The sequence below is a fragment of the Eptesicus fuscus genome, chromosome 13, assembly GCF_027574615.1.
Source record: "Eptesicus fuscus isolate TK198812 chromosome 13, DD_ASM_mEF_20220401, whole genome shotgun sequence".
Taxonomy (NCBI): domain Eukaryota; kingdom Metazoa; phylum Chordata; class Mammalia; order Chiroptera; family Vespertilionidae; genus Eptesicus; species Eptesicus fuscus.
The window spans coordinates 83,820,012-83,840,068 of NC_072485.1; the positions used below are offsets into that span (position 1 = coordinate 83,820,012).

The 20,057-nt window shown below is 71.8% G+C and overlaps 1 protein-coding gene across 1 annotated transcript; it reads right to left on the reverse strand.

Annotated features, from left to right (window-relative positions):
• Nucleotides 1-999: 999 nt before the first annotated feature.
• Nucleotides 1,000-18,363, reverse strand: SLC22A18 (solute carrier family 22 member 18). Its single transcript, XM_054725136.1, has 12 exons — nucleotides 18,313-18,363; nucleotides 18,111-18,192; nucleotides 15,934-16,173; nucleotides 14,428-14,525; nucleotides 13,651-13,811; nucleotides 13,005-13,137; nucleotides 6,465-6,583; nucleotides 5,889-5,996; nucleotides 5,005-5,105; nucleotides 3,110-3,211; nucleotides 2,766-2,886; nucleotides 1,000-1,221 (listed from the first exon to the last, which is right to left on the reverse strand). Exons 3-12 carry the CDS (start codon nucleotides 16,048-16,050, stop codon nucleotides 1,034-1,036), a joined length of 1,248 nt encoding a protein of 415 aa, XP_054581111.1. The 5' UTR covers nucleotides 16,051-16,173; nucleotides 18,111-18,192; nucleotides 18,313-18,363; the 3' UTR covers nucleotides 1,000-1,033.
• Nucleotides 18,364-20,057: the final 1,694 nt, after the last annotated feature.

The following is a 20,057-nucleotide window of genomic DNA, read 5'->3' on the forward strand; positions in this document are numbered from 1 at the left end:
GCTGAGGCCTCGGAGGGCCCGGACCAGTGACAGGGGTGGGGAGGCCTGAGGGATCTGACACACTGGCCGTGTCCGCCCCCGCCCCGCCCCCTGGGTGCTGGGCCCAGAGAGGAAGCCGCTTCCTGCCAGGCGTGCTCTGGAACACGGGGATGAAGTCCCCGGGCAAATGGGGGGGCGGGGGGTTCAGAGGGTAGGACGGGCCAGCCGCATGGTCCCCGGGCCCCCGGAGGGACCCTCCCACTCGTGGGGACGAATGAGCAGCCCGGAGCGAGATCCCGGTCCCCAAAGGGGTCCAGAGGAGTCGGGCTCCGTCCGGTTGGGGCCGGAATCTGAGGGTTTAATGGCTTTAAAGGCAGCCTGGGGGGGGGGAGGGGTGGCCTTCAGGTCTCGGGCCGTGCACCCGTCAAGGTTGTCGTCGGTCACAGCAGCCCCTGGTCTCTCCTGCCCCGCACCCCTCTCCGGGAGCCGGGGTGAGGGTGCAGGGGGTGATGGTGCACCCAGGTCTCAGGCCTGGCTGCCCGGGCTCCCCGCTGGGCCCCCCACACGGAGGGAGGCCTTATGCCCACGCCCTTCCCAAGCCTGGAATTCCTGGTCTCTAAACACAAAAACGTTTTCTCTCAGGAACAGGAACAACTTGGAGAATTCATGGGGCGTGCGGGGGCCGTGGGGGTGTGTGGGGGCGCCGTGGGGGCCACGTGCTCCCAGGGTCAGGCCCATGCTGGAGCCGGAGGAGGGAAGGGGGGCAGCAGGCTCCCCCTCTCTGGGTGGCAGTGGGGGCACTTCTCACGGGAGGTGGTGATGGACTTCAGGGGCAAGGCCCCCCTCACACCGGGACAAGCTCTGGGTGGTTCTGCCCCCCAGAGCCCGGGGCCCAGCTGCACCCCCTCCTCCACGAAGCCCTCCAGCTTTCCAGGCTCCATCTCTCCCCGCCAGGCCCCTGCCCAACCAGACGCAGGCCTGAGCGGGAGCCGCAGAGACGAGGCCGGAAGCGGTGCCCAGGGAATTTATTGCCAGTCTGCGCCCGGGGCCAAGGTCACCGGACTTTGTCCGTCTTCCGGGGCGTGGGCTGCCTCCAGAGGGTCAGGAAGACGAGGAGGTTGACGGCAAACTGCACGTGGCCGAAGACGGGGACGCCGAAGGCGCGGTACAGGAGGCCCCCCAGGGTGGGCCCCAGCGTGCGGGTCAGCGGCTGCACCGCGGCACAGAGGCCCAGCATGGTCCCTGTGGGGCGGGGGGTATGGGTCAGGCCTGGGGGTCCCTCAGCGTCACCACCGCTCACTTCCTGTCTCCCCAACCCTCCGCTGGGCCCCGCCCCTCCCCCACGGCCTGCGGGCCTGCTCCCTGGGGACCACTCAGCCATGAAGGGCCCGCTGGACCGGCCGCCCTGGGCCGGAGAGTTCCCACGCACAGGAGGGGCCCCGGCCTGGGCCGTCACGGGGGGGCCCCGCCCTCGCCGGCCGCCGGGGAGATGGCGATGGTGCGCAGCCGACAGAAACGGGGTGGGGTGAGCCTGGCGGTGAAAGGTGAGCGGCCAGGCGAGGGCTGGGCCTGGGGAGCAAGGTGGCCACACATCCCAGGGTCCCACACAGCCCCCCCATAGGACCTGGGGGAACGCACCCCACAGGGCCCGGAGGGCTTTGGGGGCTTACGAAGGGCACCCACCGCCTCTGACCCCACCTCCAGGTTCCCCTCGCTGTGGGCGAGCATGTCGTGGCTCCTGGCCCAGCCGGGAGGTCAGGGCCCCGGGCCGGCTGGGAGCCTGGCTGGTCCGGGAGCCGCCTGGGAGCTGCGCTGGGCTCAGGGCCGGAGGGAAACTGCAGAGCAGCCTCTCCCATCGCCCACGCACCCCGCCCGGCAGACACGGGGAGCAATTTACCGCCCCCTCTGTGGCCCGGGGTTCCCAGGCTGGTGCTGGGAACCGGCTCCTGGCTCCTTCCAAGCCGGGGGTGGGGCCTCCGGCACCGTGAGGCCGGGCCCTGCCCTCCCCTCTCAGGCCTGTCCCCGGCTGCTCCTCCCACGCGCTGGCCGCCCCCTCCGGGAAGCGCTCCAGGCCCCACCTGGCCTCCCGGGACCCGGGACCACAGGCCTCAGCCAGCGCCGCCCTGACAGACAGACAGACGCACGGACCGAGCGTCAGCCAGGCCCCCCGAGCTTTCTACCCCTGCTGCTGGGGAGCCCTTCCCCTCGGACAGCCGCAGGAGCCCCTGAACTCGGTCTGCACCAGGCCCGGAGCTGGGTGGGGGCGGGAGCCTGGCCCTCTGAGGCCCAGGGACTCCCCGTGTCCCCCCGGGGGGCCCGAGGCTGCCCCGGTTTAACCAGCTGCGCCATCGCCCTGACTGGCACCTGCGCACCATGCTGGGGGGAGAGGGGACTGGCCCGCCTCGGCCTCCGCCCTCCCCCCGCCCCGCCCACCGGGCTGTCTCCCTAACTCGCCTCGCAGGAGCCTCTCCTACGCCCACCTCCACATCTTTGCTCAGCTGGGCCCAGCCTAGACGCCGTCTCCCCTCCTTTCCGGTGAAGTCCTGCCCGTACTTGAGAGCCAAGCCGGTGCCACCGCCAGGGAGCCCTCCTCCCGCCCCCAGGTCTGGCCCTGGACTGGTCTGCAGGGTCAGGTGCAAGGCCGGCTGGGCCCAGCTGGGCCGAGTGGTGGCCAGCCTCTCACCCCACCCTGCCCCGAATCGGGACAGCTGTTCCCCCCGAGCCCCGAGCAGGCTCCCGAGGGCGGGCCCGGCCCCGGGCCTCCTCGCCGCGGCCGCTGTGCTCACCGGTGTCCGAGGCCGAGACGGCCTTGGTCAGCATGCTGTCCGTCACCACGTTGAGCAGGCACAGGCCGAAGACCAGGCCGGGCATCAGGAGGCAGAAATGGAACACGTTGGACATCAGCGCCTGGCACGGGGCGGGCAGGGCCACGGTGACTGGGGCGCCCAGGGGATATGGCAGGAGGCCCCATCCCCGAGGTCCCATAGCAGGGCCCTGGGAGGGGGTTAGGGGGTGGGAGGGGGTGGGAGGGGGTGGGAGGGCCCGGGAGCTCAGGCGCAGCGGGGCAGAGCCGAGGGTCAGGGAGCCCCCAGGCCTGGAACCCGCCCCGTGGGTGCAGCCGGGTGCTCACCATGGCCAGGCCCACCACGCTGAGGACCAGCACGCTGGCCCGGAGCAGTGCGGCCTCGGAGAAGCGGCTGCTCAGCCGGCCGATGACCAGGCCCTGGATGACCTGGGGGGGGGGGCGGGGGGGACAGGAGGAGGGTCAGGGCTGCGGCCAGCCCCCCACGGCTGGGGCACCTCCACCCTTTGCAGCCCAGCCCTTAGCAGCGACCGGTTCTAGGGCAGGAGGGTGGGCCCCGAGGACCCTGGGGAGACAGAGGAGAGGGGTGGGGGCCTCGCATATGCATGCACACACACACACACACACACACATACACGCTCCCACACATGTGTGCGGCCAGCCACTCAGAAGTCCATGTTCACATTTACTTCGAATCCCGTCTCTTTAATGTCAGCGTCCTAATCCGAGAGGGGCCGTTTCACTGGGGGGGCGGGGGTGCTGGGGGTGCTGGGGGTGCGATGGATTATGTTATGTTAAAACACGTCCTTTATCATTTGAAAATGCTCGGTGTGGCCCTGGGTCCAAGTCTGGGGACCCCGTGGTCCTGTGAAGGCCCCTCCAGTGTCCCCTGGCCCCCAACTCTGCTTCCTCAGCCCCTCTCTGTCCCCTGCCTGAGGGGGAGGGCCTGGCCATTTCACGGGGGGCGGGGAGACGGGCTCAGAGAGGAGGTGGCTGCACTGGGACCCCGGCCCGGCCTGTCTTCGGGAGACACCCCTGTGCCGGGACTGGGCCAGGAGCTGTGTCCTCCCCACGCCCTAGGAGCCACCACCTCAGTTACAACTGGGTAAACTGAGGCCCGAGGGCTGGCATGGCTGCCGCTCCCACCAGCAAGTGCCCGGTCCTGGGAGCTGCTCCTCCTGCCCTCGGCTCCGCTCAGGAGGGTGGGAAGGGTCCACTCAGAGAGCAGGCCCAGCCCCCAGGCCACTCCCAGGCCAGCCTGAGGCTCCCTATCTGGTCCGCTCACCCCTCCCCTGGGCAGGCACCTGGGGCTTGGAGCTCAGCAGCGCCCGCCTGAGCTGGGCGTCCTGGGGCGGCCCCGCCCTGCAGAATGGCACCGACCACCTCCTCTCTGCCTGCTTGACATAAATCTGTTTCAGCCCGGCCCGCGTGGCTCAGTGGTTGAGCGTCGACTTATGAACCAGGAGGTCAGGGTTCGATTCCTGATCAGAGCACATGCCCGGGTTGTGGGCTGGATCCCCAGTGGGGGGCGTGCAGGAGGCAGCCGATCGATGATTCTCTCTCCTCATGGATATTCCTCTCTCTCTCTCTCTCTCCCTTCCTCTCTGAAGTCAATAAAAACGTATTTCAAAAAACCTCTTTCAAATCATCAGCGTTCTCTGAAAACACCCGCTCCCACGTCCCCCTCGTGCGCAGTTGGCCTCAGCGTTCCACGCAGACAGAGGCCAGGACCCGGCGTGTGGGCTTGGAGAAGCCTGACCGTGGCTTAACACGCCGTCTCCTTCTCCCAACACCACACAGCGCTCCTGGAGCCCGGGGGGGGGGGGGGGGCAGGGAAGACCTCGTCTGCCTCCCGGGGGCCCCCTCCTGCGGCCCCACTTGGCCCTGCAGACCCCCCATTCGGTGTCTTATACAGAGCCCGGGGCTCCTTCCCACGCCCAGCACTGGGCCGGCCCCGCCCTGTCCCACCTGCCTTGGGGCACTCAGAGGACTCTCAGTGGACAGGCCAGCGTGGGAGCCGAGGGGGGGGGTGAGCCCGTGGGGGGAGGGGAGCCGGTGGGGGGAGGGGAGCCCGAGGGGGGAGGGGAGCCCGAGGGGGGAGGGGAGCCGGTGGGGGGAGGGCTCGGAGAAGCAGGTGAGGAGGGCAACAGTGCAGGCCCCGCGTTGCCGGGCGACAGGCACGCCCAGAGCCCCTGCCCACCCTGGCGCCCGGCCTCACTCACCATCAGGAGGACCCCGAAGGCGGACATGAGGTAGCCGGCCTGGGCGGCCTCCAGCCGGAAGAAGTCCATGCAGACGATGGAGAACATGACCATGAAGAGCCCTAGGCAGGGGCGGGGTCAGGGATGGGCAAGCGGGGTCGCCCTCAGGACCGTGTCGGGAGGAGCGGGGGATGCCAGCTGGACCAGGCGCTTCCCTCCGTTTGGCCAGGTCCCAGGCACGGGACGCCCCCTCAGGGCTGTGCGAGTGAGCAGGAGGGGGCTGGGCGCTGGCCCTCGCACGGGTGGGCACCCCAAGAGGGCAGATGGGAGACGGGGTCCCAGGGCTGGCGATGTGGGAGGATCCGACCCCAGACCCACCAGTGGCCCTCGAAGGCCCCTTTTGATGGCATGGTTCCAGTCCCTGTGCCCAAAGAGCCGGCCTGGGTGGGAGCCGGGGCCTGGGTGGGAGCCGGGGCCTGGGAGGGAGCCGGGGCCTGGGAGGGTGCTGGGGCCTGGGTGGGAGCCGGGGCCTGGGTGGGTGCTGAGGCCTGGGAGGGAGCCGGGGCCTGGGTGGGAGCTGGGGCCTGGGTGGGAGCCGGGGCCTGGGTGGGTGCTGGGGCCTGGGTGGCCTGGGTGGGAGCCGGGGCCTGGGTGGGTGCTGGGGCCTGGGTGGGTGCCGGGGCCTGGGAGGGTGCCGGGGCCTGGGTGGGAGCCGGGGCCTGGGTGGGTGCCGGGGCCTGGGTGGGTGCCGGGGCCTGGGTGGGTGCCGGGGCCTGGGTGGGTGCCGGGGCCTGGGAGGGAGCCGGGGCCTGGGAGGGAGCCGGGGCCTGGGTGGCCTGGGTCAGAGGTGAGGGCCTCCGTGCCTGGCTGTGCCGGCTCTGTTGCCCGGGGCAGCCGGGACTCACCGGAGGGGAGGCCGGAGACCACCTTGACCAGGAACACGGGCCGGACGCCCGGCCGCAGCAGCAGGCGGGTGATGGCCTTCAGGTCAAACACGCGGGCCGTGGGGACGCCTGGGTCACAGGAGAGAAGCCGTCAGGCCGCGCCCAGGTCCTCCCACCTCGGCCTGACACTGGGCACCCGCCCGCGGCTGGGGCCTCGGGGTCCTGGTCACCACCGCCCTGTGCCCGCTCCTGCTCCGCCCCAGCGCCCACTCCCCACCCAGGGGACCCCTCGGCCCCACCGGAGGGAGGGGGACCGAGGACCCAGGCTCCTGGCACCTCCCCGCCCCCACCGCCTCGGCCCATCCATGGTCTCTCAGACCAGGGCCCCTCTGTGACCCCGCCCCCCTCCCGCCCCCGTGGGCTCCAATGGCGTCAGCACCCGAGAGGCTCACGGAAGGGAGGAGTTGAGGGGCGCCGAGTCCCTCCCCAAGCCCGGGTGCCCGCAGGCGGGGCGCGCAGCCCGCCTCAGTGGACGGCGCCAGCCTGGCCCCGGGCTCAGGGCTGCTCTGAAGGGAGCGCGTGGCTGGTGGGACTCACCCGGCGGGGCGGCCTGGGCGTGGGCGCCGGGCCCCTTGGTGCTGGTGGGGATGCAGGTGACGCTGAGGGTGGCTCCCAGGAGGTTGGCCACGAGAGCCACGAGGACTGGACACTGAATCCTGGGGGGACAGCGGTGGTCACGCTGGGCTCAGGCCCCAGGGCCGGGCCGCCTGAGCATCTCCCCACCCTCAGCCCGTGACCCGGCGGGCGGGGCGGGGCCGCAGGCGCACTTGTTCAGGGCTCTCCCTGACGACCTTCCTGACCTCACGGCCGTCACGCCGTGGCGGAGGCCCTCAGCGTTCACAGCAGGGAGGCCCCCGTGGCCCCCGGGGACTGGAGGGAGCGGAGGTGGCCGGAGCCAGGATGGGGAGCCCCGAAGGGCTGGGGTGATTCTCCCGAGGGCTCTCAGGCTGCCCAGGCGCAGGAGAGGCCGCCAGAGGCCAGGCCGCGCCCACTGCTCCGGGCTGGCAGGTGTCCGAGCCCCGGGACCCGCGCGGCACCGGCGGCCACAGGCCACGTCGTCCCTGAAACTGGGACCCACATGGAGGAGCTGCCCCGTCGCCCGCGGGCAGAAGTGGGCAGGGCAATGTCCCACCCATTTTACAGAGGGGGAAACTGAGGCTGCCAGGCCCTCAGTCCTCCTCCCTCTGGTGGGGCCAGAGGGGTCCCCTGGGATGGGGGATGGGAGCTGAGGAAGCGACTGGTCCGTGGTGACTGGGCTGAAGCGGGGAGACCCGGCAGCTCTGGGCCGGGCACCAGGAAGGGGCCGGCGAGACTGGGCCCGAGGTGCCGGGTGGGCAGGTCTGGGTTTGAATCTCAGCTCCCCCCTGAGGCCCTCAGCGTGGCCTCATCCGAGCCACAGCACAGGCCTGCACGCGGGGCCTCTGGGTCTCCTTCCCATCCCCCTCCGGGGCGCAGGGCACGGGACCTGGGGAGGCGTCGGCCCCGCAAAGCCCAGGACACCACCTTCAGGCCGCTGTGACCCAGGCTGTTCCTGCACTTTCACTTCTGAGGGAGCCCCCCTCCCCCCGCCGCGTCACCACCTGGAAATTTGGCCCTTGACCCCCACCAGGAGGTGAGGACAGGCCTGCGCCCCCAGCCCCAGGCAGCCGGTGTCACCTGGGAACGAAGGCACAGGCGCGGGTGCGAGGTCCGTGGCCTCAGCGGGCGCCCCTGACCTCCACAGGCAGCCTCCCCCCAGCTGCCCTCAGCTCCCCACGGAGGTCAGAGGGGGCGCCCCCACCCTCCCCCCACAACTGTGCGAGTGTCAGACACGTACACCCCCCCACAAACTGCACACACACACAAGCTGTACACACGCACACACACATGCACACACAAAAACTGCACACACATGTACACACATGCACACACACAAACTGTATGCACACACACAAAGAGGGAAGCCGGTGGGACTAGATTCTTGGCCCCCTCGTTTCTCGGGCTGGGACCCGCCCGGCTCACACGGGTGCAGCGGGCCCGTGTTCAGCCTGCACGTGCCGCCCTGACCCCTCCCGCCCACACGGGCCTGTCCCTGCCCCCCTACCCACAGCACCCCCTGCCCACGAGGCCACTGTTCAGGCTCTCCCACTGCCAGCCCCCCCTCCCCAGCGGGCCTTTCCGTGGCCTGGCCGGCTGCAGGCTGCAGGTCCGGGGCTGGACCCGGAGTGGCCGCAGGGACGCCCGGTGCTGGCCCGGAGAGAAGGCTCTTTCTTCAGGGCTCTGCGCAGACGTCACTGCTGGGCCGGGGACAGACCTGCTTTCTCTGCCGGTGCCCCGGAAACGCGGGGGCGGAGCGGCCCCTCAGACGGCTATTTTGGGAGGCTGGTGACAAGCGGGGGTCGGCGGCGGGAGCCAGGCCGCCTCTGGATCCTGATGGTGCCCTGCGCGGTGGCGATGACAGAGGGGCCCGGGAGGGAGGGGGGCTGTCCCCCACCTCAGAGGCCCCCGGCTCCCCCAGGACAGAGTGCCAAGGGGGCGGGAAGGAGGGACACGGGGGCGGGGGGCCTCGCGGACGCCCCTGGGCCCGTGCCACTCGGGCCCTCCCGCCGATCCTGCCCGGGAGCTCGATCCTGCCCGGGAGATCGGGCGCGGGGCCGCCGGGATGGGGCCGCCGGGATGGGGCCGCCGGGATGGGGTCCTGGGATGGGGTCCCGGCTCACGGGGCCCTTCTTACAGGTGGAGTGCCGGCCGCGAGGGCAGCGTCTCCATGCGACTCTGTCCGCCGCCCGGACAAGAGGCTGGACAGACAGCCTCACGGACGCCACGAAGGGCACCTGAGTCCTCTCTGTCCGTCGCTGTGGCTCCCTGGACGGGACCTCCCTCCTCAGACACAGAGGAGGGCCACCCTCCCGGGACCCCCAAGGCTGCACTGGTCGCCGGGGGCTGCCCGCTGTCCCGATGCTCCTTGTGGCCCAGAGGACACTGTCCGGAGGGCGGGGCCTGGCCGCCTGCCCCCCAGGGACCCCGCTGTGTCCTCCCGCCAGCCCTGGCCGGCTCCAGGGGCCGATCCGCGGCTCTGAGGGGCTGGCAGGTGGCCGGGTCCCCTGGCCTGGCTGCAGGTGGGGCTTGGGGTCTCCCCGGCTGTGTGCCCCTCACCTGTCCCAGCTGGAGGGCAGGCTGGGGTCAGCTGGGACATGGGGGGCTAGGGCCGTGGAGGAAGGGCCCCTGGAGGGGGGTTCCTGCGGGGCGGCTCCTGACAGCCCCCCTCCAGCCCCAGGTCCACAAGCATCCCCTGGCCCTCACTGGGCCCACAGGCCTCCCGCGGGGCTCCTGACCCCAGCCCATCACCCCGCCCTTCATGCCCTTGATTGCACACCCGGCGCCTGGCACCCGGGTTGTCTGAGGGCCTGGCACCCAGGTTGTCTGAGGGCCTGGCACCCGGGTTGTCTGAGGGCCTGGCACCCGGGTTGTCTGAGGGCCTGGCACTCCGGGCTGGAGGCAGAGCCTGGCACGGCTGCGGTGAGCCACCCAGCACCAGGCGGGGCAGGTGGCCTGGCTGAGGGTGAGTCACTCCTGCCCCGAGACAGTCAGGACAGCCGGATGCCGGCTCGGCAGCGGCAGGGGAAGCCGGGGTGTTGCCGGGCGGAAACCTGTCAGCGAGATAAGGGTTTCCCACGCCTTCGCCGGGCCGCGGGCGGGATCGGCCTTCCGGGGAGGGCCGGCTCCACCTCCTGATAAAGCCGGTGAGTCTCCGAGGCCCACGGGCGCAGCTGGGTCAGAGCTGGGCCACTCACAGCCGGTGAGCGCCCGGGAGGGCCGGCAGCGGGCACGGAGGCCCAGCTCCCGCTCCGCCGTGGCCTGTGGCCCACGCTGCCCGCCCCGCGTCACACTCTCCTGGCCGAGACCCGTGGCCTGGCAGGCATCTGCCGGAATCCGACCACCGCGGGGGAACAGAGCCTGGGGGTCACAGAGCTGTCCCTGCCCCAGAGGGAGCCAGGCCTCCAGGCCCGAGCTCCAGGCTGAGCCCAAACCAGTTATGCCAGCACCCGTCACACAGCCCAGCCCGGCCAAGGCCACTTCCTCTCGGCTCCCCCTCCCGAGGAGGAGGCGGGGGAGGCGAGCAGGGAGGGGGGACAGGGAGAGGGGTGCCAGCCCTGCCACGGGCATCAGGCATCTGGAGCCGATTCCCCTGGGCCTTGGGTAAGGCCTGGGCGCTCCACCGGGGAGCCTGTCTCCCCGCCCATCAAAGGAAACTCCAAGGACATAAAGCGCCTTAGATCTTGGGATGAAAGAGGGAAGCGAATGGAATGTTCTGGAAGCCGCTGGCAGGGAGAGAGAAGTGGCCTCCCCGGGGCCAGCAGCTGGGCTGGAGAGGAAGCCGGGGGGCATGGGAGGGAGTGGGGACAGGGCTGGCGAGGGGGGGCCGCTGCCCAGGGGAGACCACCCGGCGAGGCCAGGAGCGGAGCCAGTGGGAGCAGGTGCCGGGCTGAGAGGCTGAGGGGGGCCGGATGGGGGGCAGCAGGGGGTCCTCCCTCTCAGCCCCTGCCCCCCTTTTCTCTCCCTGGCAGATGGGGGCCCTCCTTCCCCGGACCCTGACTCAGAACTGGAGTCAGGCTCCCGCCCGCCCGGCACAAAGGAGGCTGTGCCTGACCAGGCGGAATCCGCGGTCCCTCCGGCCTCGTCGGCGTGGCGGGCCCTCCCTCCGTGACCCCATGCCTCGCGGCTCCCCGAATGGACCTTCCCTTCGGCCCTCCTGTGCCTCCACTTTGACACCTGCCCCTCCCCACCCTGCGACCCAAACCGGCTCCCAGGGCTCTGAACCACCCGGAGCCGGCTCTTCCCAGCCTGGCCTCCCTCCCCGCACCGTCCCTCAGCCCGAGTCGGGCACCACCTTGAGTTCACACACGCATCCCCCCCCCCCCGCCCGTCGGCAAAACCAGGCCGGAACCGGCTCTCTGTCCCCCCTCTCCACCCCCACCCCCCACCCCCCGCAGCCGCTCCTGGGCCGGGGCCACCCTGCCCTGCCTGGGGCAGCCCAGCAGCCCCTCGCTGCTCTCCTTGCTCGGCCCCCTCCCCCCAGTTCTCAGCACGGCAGCTCGGTTACACCTGCCTGCTCACGCCTGCCCGGGGCTCCATGGCCTGCCTGCCCCTCGGTCCCCCTCCCCTCCACTCCAGTCACACGGATCCTCTGCCTCTGCCCTCACCTTCTTCTTCTTTTTTAAATTTTTTTATTGATGTCAGAGAGGAAGGGAGAGGGAGAGGGAGATGGAAACACCCATGATGAGAGAGAATCATGGACTGGCTGCCTCCCGCATGGTAAGGGATGGAGTCACACCTGGGCATGCGCCCTGACAGGGGATTGAACCATGACCTCCTGGTTCACAGGTCAACGCTCAACCACGGAGCACGGCGGCCAGGCAGCCCCTCCGTCTCCAGGTGAGGTGACGGCCTGTTCACGCGGCCCCCGGTCCTGCTATTCGGCCTGACGTTACGGGAATATGTGTCACAGTCATTGCGTCTGAGGCCTCAGCCTGTCTGTCTGCCACTCGATCCCAGAACCCGGGTCCCAGGGGCACTCAGTAGGTGTGCAATAAACATTGCGAGGAGCATGAATGTCCTGCCTCCTGCCGGGACGCTCAGCAGAGGGGACTCCCCAAACCCAGGCCCTGATGGATGCTGGGCGGGCACAGGGTTCTGGGACAGAGACCTCCCCAGGGGGCCGCCATTCCCTGGACCCCCACCCCTGGGGTCAGCCACCACCAGCCGCCTCCAGCACTGTGGGCTCGTGGCCCGGGGAAACGCCCCCCCCCCAGCCTAGGGGCTGGCACAGGGTCCTCCAAGATTGGGGGGCCACGTGTCAGTGTCGGCCAGAAGCCGAGCAGCGAGCCGCTGTCCTGTGTGCGTGAGCGTGTAAGGTGTGTGTGTGCATGTGTGTGGGAGCATGTACAGCGGATGTGTGTGCACGTGAGTGTGTGTGCACGTGAGTGTGTGTAGTCCGACACCAGGACATCTGCCCCCTGAAGGCAGCCCCGGGGAAGCTCACCCGCCACCACCCAGACCAAAGCCAAACCGGCCCGGAGGGAGGTGCGGTCAGTGCGAGACTCGCTCCCGTGAAGAAAGCTGGTTTGAGCGGGTGTGGGGGCTTCTGGGGGGCGGGGGGGCCCAGGAGGGCACTGGGCTCCGGGCGGTGGGAGGAGGCCCCGCCCCCTCGCCAGGCGGCCTCTCCAGGGCCAGGCATTCCCCGAGGCGCGCCCAGGCCACAGGGACAGCAGCGGCGCAGCCCCTCCACAGGGGTGGGGGGTGGGGGGTGGGGGGTGCGGCCGGGATGGTCCCTGTGACCGCCTGTGGGAACTGCTGGCTGGGCTCTCGGGGGTGCAAAGCCGGTGTGCGTGTGTGCGCATGTGTCCGCGTGCGTGCATGTGTGCGTGTGTGCGCATGTGTGTGCACGTGTGTGCATGTGTGCGTGTGTGCATGTGTGTGTGCGCGCGTGCGTATCTGTGCACGTGCGTGCGTGCGTGTGTGCGCATGTGTCCGAGTGCGTGCGTGTGCGCGTGTGCGTGCGTGTGTGCGCATGTGTCCGCGTGCGTGCGTGTGTGTGCGTGTGTGTGTGCATGTGTGTGCGTGTGTGCATGTGTGTGCGTGTGTGCATGTGTGCTCACGGAGGGGACAGAGGCCTGTATTTCACGCGCGGTTTTAAACCGCCCACAAGCTGCCCTCCCGGCCTAGGGGCTCGCGGCCCAGCACCCCCATCGCAGGGCCCGGGGCCCGCCATCCGGTTTCCCTGAGGAACTTGGGTTTCCGGATTCCGTCTGGCTGGGCTGCCCCCAGCGAGGCTGCAGCCCCGCGGCCGACGGTGACGGTGACGGTGACGGTGACGGCGCCCCCTGCCGGCTGCGGCCGCCCCTGCAGCCCCTCCCGCCGGGCGGACTCGGCCCCGCGTCCCCGCCAGACCCCGCCCGCCCGCGTGCAGGAGGGGAAACCGAGGCCGGAGGGGCGGGGCTGGGCGCCGGGCCGAGCCTGCTGGCGGGACGGAGCCGACCCAGCCCGCCGTCCCGACCCGCACTCCCGCCCCCTCGACGGCCGCGCCCGTCCACTCACCCGCACGCGGCGCTCAGGGTCCCGCCGAGCAGGGAGCCGAGGATGGTGCCGACGCCGAAGCAGAGGCCCAGGCGGCCCAGGGCCGCGGGCCGCTCCTCGGGCGCCGACAGGTCGGTGATGACCATCTGGGCGGCTGGGGGCGAAGCGGGGGGGGGGGGGGGGGGGGGGGGCTGAGCGGCGCCGCCCCTCACTGACCCCAGTGCGGGCCAGGCCACGCCCCCACCCCTGCACCCCGACCTGCCCCCACAGGCCACGCCCCCACCCCTGCACCCCGACCTGCCCCCACAGGCCACGCCCCCACCCCTGCACCCCGACCTGCCCCCACAGGCCACGCCCCCACCCCTGCACCCACCACCGCCCACAGGCCACGCCCCATACCACCCCCTGCAGCCCCATAGGCCACGCCCCCACCTCTGCCCCCGACCTGCCCCCACAGGCCACGCCCCCACCCACCGCCCACAGGCCACGCCCCACCCCTGCCCCCCCCACCGCCCCACAGGCCACGCCCCCACCCCCTCTTCGCTCTGAGCTGTCCCCCTCAGCCCCAGGCCACGCCCCCACATCACCCCTCATCCTGTCCTGCTCTTAGGTCCAGACTAACATCTTGGGGTGACCCTGCCCGCCCTGGGGTCAGGCCCCCGCCTACCTGGCAGCGCGTGCATGAGCGGGGCGGGCAGGCGCGAGGCGAAGAGCAGGGCCGCGCCGGGCAGGGCCGGGCTGCAGGCGGCCGCCAGGAGCAGGTAGAGCGCCGAGGCCGCCAGGAAGGACGCGGCGAAGGCGGCCCGCGCCCCGCGCTGGTCTGCGAACCTGGAGGCCCCGCACCTGAGACCTCCGCCGCCCCCGCCCACCCCGGGGCTGATCCGGGGGGGCCCCGTTTCGCTGCTGGGCCTCCCTCCCGCGGCGGCCTCGGTCCCCACCCTTCCAATGGGGCGGCTGCGGTGACCTGGGGTCTGACCCAGCCCGGCGCCCCCATCCCGAGCACAAGGCGTGGGGTCGGAGGGGACCCAGGGTGTGTGCAGAGAGCCTGTCCTGTGCGGTCGCCCTCCCTGCTCTGGGCCGCCCGCCCCACGACCTGTCTGCCGGGTTCGCTGCCTGGGGAGGCCCTTCCCTGCGGAGTCCCCCAAGACCTGACTCCTGCCACGTGGCTCTGCCCCCCAAGGAGTGTGCAGGAGGGCGAGGCCAGTGGGGCCCCAGGTCCCAGTCCCCGTGGAGCTGGGCCTTCCAGCCACGAGTCTCACCAGGGAGATCCTCTCTCTTCTCTGGTGGAAGTCATGGGGTGACTCCGCAGCCCGAGGGACTAAAGCTGTTCCGTGCCTCAGTGTGCCCCTCTGTGGAATGGGAGCTGGCGTCCCCCTGGGGGGCCCAGCGTGAGGTCGGGGACCTGGCAGGGCAGCCCATGGCTTTGTGGGGGGGGGCACGGTACCTGCCGAACATGGGCCCGCCCAGCAGCTGGAGCGCGCCGAAGGCCGTCTGCAGGTAGCCGAAGGTCACGGAGTCCAGGCCCAGCCTGCGGGACAGGTACTGGGACACGGGGGGCCGTCAGGGCGGGAAGGCCGGATCCGGGGTCCTCTGGGGCAGGCGTGGGAGGGGCAGCCCTGACAGGCTGGGGGAGGGGGGCCGGGGGTCTGTCCCCGGGGCTCTGCGCTGTGCCCGGAGGGGACGCAGGTGCTCTCGTGGAAGGGGGTGCTCTCGTGGAAGGGGGGGCTCATGGGGGCCTCTGGGTCCAGGGTCCAGGGAGGGCTGCGTGGAGGCATCGGCTGGCCTCCCTCCCTCCCTCCGTGGGGCACATGCGCCTCCCACCGTCGCTCAGAGCTGCCCGGTGAAGGCCGAGTGCCCCCAGGCCACAGGAGATGGTGCCCAAGCGCCCGGTGAGCTCCGGGCGGTGGCCCCGGCCTGCTCTGCAGTCTCCGGCCCCTCCCGACCCCTCCCACTGAGGCCCGTCTGGGGAGCAGAGGGCAGTGACCCGTGTCCCCCCAGGGGACAGGAGGTGGGGACCCCAGTCTCCTGGCCGTCAGCCCCTCCCCACCAGCTGCTGTGCTGGCCACCAGCTCTCCTAGGGGTTCTAACTGTGCACTCATCGCTCCCACTAGCCCTCCGAGGCAGGGTGGCTGGGACCCATTTTACGGCGAGGACGTCGGGGCCTGCCCCGGCCACCCGTGCTGAGGACAGGAGGCCGTGGGCGGAGGGAGCTGGCCTTGAGGGGCGGGTGTTGGGCTCACGTTGCCCTGGAGCCCCTGCCAGTGCCAGTTCGTGGCAAAGGCGATGGCCACTCCCACCCCAGGCCCAGGCAGGGACTGGACGGACCAGACGGGGGCTCTGGCACCCCCAAAGCCCCTGGTGCTGTCGCTGGGTGGAGTGAGAGCCTGTGGGGGGCTCCCAGGGGTGCAGGGGGGTGATGGGCTGCTGGGTGGGCGGTAACCGGGAAGCCACAGTGGCCTGTTCACCCACCGCCTACTCGGGAGGCGCAGGGAGGCATGGATGGGGCCATCCGCCCCCGCCTCCTGCTGTCCTGGGGGGACAGGTCATCCGACCCCGTGGCCGAGGACCTGGGCTCTGGGCTGCCCCTGGGAGCAGGATGGAGGGAAGCGCTGCAGGCGCCAGGCAGGTTGGCCTGGGCAGAGGCGAGTGCGGCTAGGAGGCTAGGGCGTGAGTGAGCTGAGTGGGTGTGAGCGCGGGGAGGGAGGGGCGGGGTCAACAGGGCAGAAGCCCCAGGCTGTGGTTGGAGGGCAGTGGCAGGCTGGGCGCCAGAGCCCAGGACGTGCTGATGGGTGCCAGGAGGCGCGGTCCCGGGGTCCTTCACCCAGCTCCAGTGTGGCAAGGGCCCCCAGCGAGAGGGTCCGGGGCCTCAGGCCCCCCGCCCTGCGGGTGCACAGGTGGACGGGAGCGGGCCTGAGCGCAGCCGGGGGCCGGCGGAGGGGAGGGTGCTCACCGGCAGGACGGAGAACTGCATGAAGAGGCAGGTGAGGTCCAGGGTGGTCAGCAGGTAGGTGAGCAGGAGGACCCTGGGCCGGCCCAGGGCGCCCCCGGGGGCCCCGGCACCCTGCATCCTGGGGATCCTGCGGGGATCCAGGTCGGAGGCTGGCAGGGGCCAAAGTCCTGCTGTGCCGGGCGAGGGTGCTGAGTCACCGGGCGGGCGGGCGGGAGCGCGGGCGCCGGGCCTGCGGAGGGCCTGCGGGCGGGGCGGGTGCTGTGGGACCCGCCGTGCCCACACGCCTTCCACCGGGAGGCGCGCAGCCGTCCTCAGGGGCAGGCAGGCCTGGCGTGATTGCTGACTGCCGCGCAGGTGGGTGCCTCCTGCCTGGGGTGGATGGGGGTCCCCGTGAGGGGGTGCGGGGGCTCCTTAGGCCCAGTGCACCCCACGACGAAGCCGCTTCGAGGGGAAGGACCACTTTCTGGCCCGGTGACCCGGGGCTCAGCCTGGCACTGTCTGGGAGGGAGCCCTCCTGGTGAATTTGAACCCGGCCCATCTGGGCTGGGTGCGGGGTCCCACCCTCCCGGGTTGACCTGAGACTCCAGCCCACCCAGAGGGACCAGGACACCCCCTCTCTCGGGGACACCCCGGTGTCTGTAGCCGCCTCGCTCTCATTGGCCCAGCCTGACGCACACCCCTTCCCCCTGCGGCCGCCCCACAGCCGGGCACCCTGCCAGCCTCCTCCCTCCCCGCCCGACTTTGCCCCGACTCGCCAGCACGCCCATTTCTCCCTGTCGCCGTGGGAGGCAGGACCTCTGACCTCTGAGCAGCACTGGGCGTCCAGTCCGGACATGGGGTGCAGAGGGGGAGGGGCAGGGACAGGCTGGGCAGGATGAGAGGGATGGAGGGGAGGGGCCACAGAGACCAGAGGAGGGCCAGGGAGACTGGAGCATTTCTGGGGATCCTCCCCCCCCCCCCCCCAACCAGGAGGCTGCTGGGAGTAGCAGGCACAGCGCTTTCCCCGTCACACTGGGTGACGCCCCCATGGGGTGGGGCCACCAGAGCCACTTGCTTCAAGAGGTCCCTCTGCGTGGCTGGGGTTGGGGGGCTGCGGGCCTGGGGGGTTGGGGGCCTGGGGGACTGGCAGGCACTGGGGGCTGGAGGCCTGGGGGGCTGAGGGCCTGGGGGCTGGAGGCCTGGGGGGCTGGGGGCTGGCAGGCGCTGGGGGCCTGGGGGCTGGGGTGCTGGGGGGCTGGGGGCCAGGGGGCCTGGGGGGCTGGGGGCCTGGGGACTGGGGTGCTGGGGGGCTGGGGTGCTGGGGGGCTGAGGGCCTGGGGGCTGGAGGCCTGGGGGGCTGGCAGGCGCTGGGGGCCTGGGGGACTGGGGGACTGGGGGCCTGGAGGCCTGGGGAGCTGGGGACTGGCAGGCACTGGGGGCCTGGGGGCTGGGGTGGGGGCCTGGGGGGCTGGGGGGCCTGGGGGCTGGGGGCCTGGAGGCCTGGGGGGCCTGACAGCCACAGGGAGCCCTGGGGAGCACACAGACCCGGCTTCCTGCAGGCAGTGTCCCTGCTGCCACCCCTGCCAGGAGCTCAGAGCCAGGCCGAAGGCCCAGGTGTCAGGACCCAAGCCCCCCGCCCCGTGTGACCTGCAGCTCAGCAGAGCAGAGAGCAGGAGGGACAGGGGCGAGGCTGGGCAGACGCCTGCGAGCCAGGCCTGCGGTGCCCGGAGGCCGGAGGGCAGGCCGAGGCCCAGGTGGGTGAGGGCCGAGCCGGAGCCTGGGCGACCCTGCACCTCTCAGCGGGGCAGCAGGCCTGGGCCTGAGCGAGAGGGCGATTTGAGCCCACACCGTGCCACGGGGACAGAGTGGGGGTTCCTGCCAACCTCCGAGGGCCTGAGCGAGAGCCCGCCCGGCCTGCCAACCAGCCGGCTTTCGGAAGGGGCGTGGCGGCGGCATCAGGTGTCCCAGCCCGGGGCTCCGGCGGGTGGGAGCCCAGGTTCCCAGCTCCCGGGGGCAGGGACGGGGCTGTCCCCGGAGCCTCCGGAGCCCCGGGCCGCGGGCTCCCTGCCTGCTTCCGCGGGCCTGCCTGGCGGTGGGCACGGGGGCTGGCGGTGGGAGTCTCCAGCGCCAGGCGGGGGTGGGGGGTGGGGGCCGGGGCCCTGGAGCCTGTGGGTGGGCGGAGGGGGCTGGCTGCTCACCTCTCCCCTCCTCCTGCCTCCTGCGTCACGCGGGGCCCGTGGCGGGTGAAGCTGGAGCAGAGCAGTCAGATCTGGCTGGTACCTGCCGAGAACAGGCCGGGGAGGGCGGGAGCTTCCTGATGCCAGGAGTGTGGGGAGCTGCGGGCGGCTGGGGGAGAGGAGCGCCAAGCCCCCGCCCGCCCCCGCCTCCTCCAGGGCCAACCTGCTCAACGGAGCCGCACCATACCCTCTGCGTTCCCGGCCCACACCCAGCCCCGGGCATCCAGCCCCTCAGAGAACTCCTGGCGGGCCAGGCTGGGCCGGGCAGGCGTGAGGCCTCTGGGGGGCGCTGGGGAGGAGCCTTCAGGACGGGTGCACCGTGGCCGGGTGTGGGAAGAGCATGCCAGGTGGAGGGGACAGCAGGGAAAAAGCCAGGCGTGGGGGGCTGGGAAACCGAGAACGCCTGCCTGACGGGCAGGGGCCGGTGTGCAGTGGGGGGAGGAGAGGGCGGCCAGGCCCTGGGGTCCCCGGAAGGGCTGGGAGTGGGAGGATCAGGGTGAGATGGGCCGGGGGAGGGCGGAGACCCCGTGAGTGTCCCAGAGCCGGAGGGCCGGAGGGCCTACACCGGGCAGCCTCGCCGAGGCGGACCGGCCTCACTGAGCGCCACGCCACGCTGCGCGGCGCCAGGGCCTGGGCTCGTCAGCTGCGGACTGCCTGGCCCGGCAGCTGGCATCACGGTGCGCGGAGTGCTGTGCGTGTGCACGCCCGTGTTCACCTGTGTGCGCGTGGGGGAGGGCAGACGGTCCCCGAGGCGTGTGGCTGGCTCACGGGTGACGGCCGATGGCACACGCACGCGAGGCTCCGTGCACCGCGGAGCGGCGGGCCCTGAGCTCCTGCTCCGAGGGCTCCGGGGGCCCGTGCTCACGGGGAGGGGCCGGCACAGGCCGCTGCTGCAGGCCACGGGGGACGTGGACGAGGCTGGGGGCGCAGAGGGTGCGAGGGGGCGGGGGATCTGCACCTCCGGGAAGGAAGGGCGGCCGGGTGTCCTGACGGGCGGGGCGGGGGCCCGGTGCCTCCAGCCCCGGAGAAAGGACAGGGGCCGGCGAGGTGGGTCCTCCGAGCTCAGGGCTCAAGCGGGTCCTGCAGGGGCTGCCGTCGGGCTGTGGTCCAGGTTGGAGGTCCGGTTCTGACCTCCGTCCCACACTCAGCCTCTTCTAGAGCCTCCGGCCGCTGGGCCTCCGCTGGGAAGCCAGGAAGGAGCAGGAAGGACGACGGAGCAGGAAGAGGTCTCGAACCCGCGCACCCTCCGCACCGAGGGCCCCGCCTCGCCGGCCCAGTGCCTCCCTCGCTGGACGGCGGCCTCAGGGGGCCCGGCCCGTGGCTTCTGGGGGGCCTGCACCTGACCGCTCCCAGGTTTCAGCAGCGGCACCACCTCTGCTCGGGCACCTGGGACCTGGCGGGGGCAGGCGGGCGTCGGGGCCGCCGCGCAGGGCCAGGCCGGCCAGGGCTCGCTCACCGTTTGCAAACCGAAGCAGCCGGAGGGACCCCCCTCGGGACTCTGCCCAAGTCGTGGCCCTGATCTGCCTGCACCCCTGTGTCATGCCTGGCACCACCCGGTTTCTTCGCCTATTTCTTCCCCCCCACCCCCCGCACCCACTGGCCGGAAGCCCCAGAGGGGAGGGCTCCCGAGGTCCCGGGGAGATGGGTGGACACGGATGAGGACACAGACCAGACACTCCCAGTCCAGGCCCCAATTGGACAGTCGAGGGGGCTGCTAACGGTGGCCATGCTGGGACCAGGCCAGCTGTGCCGTCAGCCCTGCTGGGCCGGCTTCTCCATGGCGCCCCTTGACGAGGGCCTTGTCCTCTTCAGCCTCAGTCTCCCCATCTGTGAAATGGGACACTTGCTCATCGGATACTCGTGACGATGGAATGAGATAATTCACACAGGGGGCCCGGCACGGGCTGC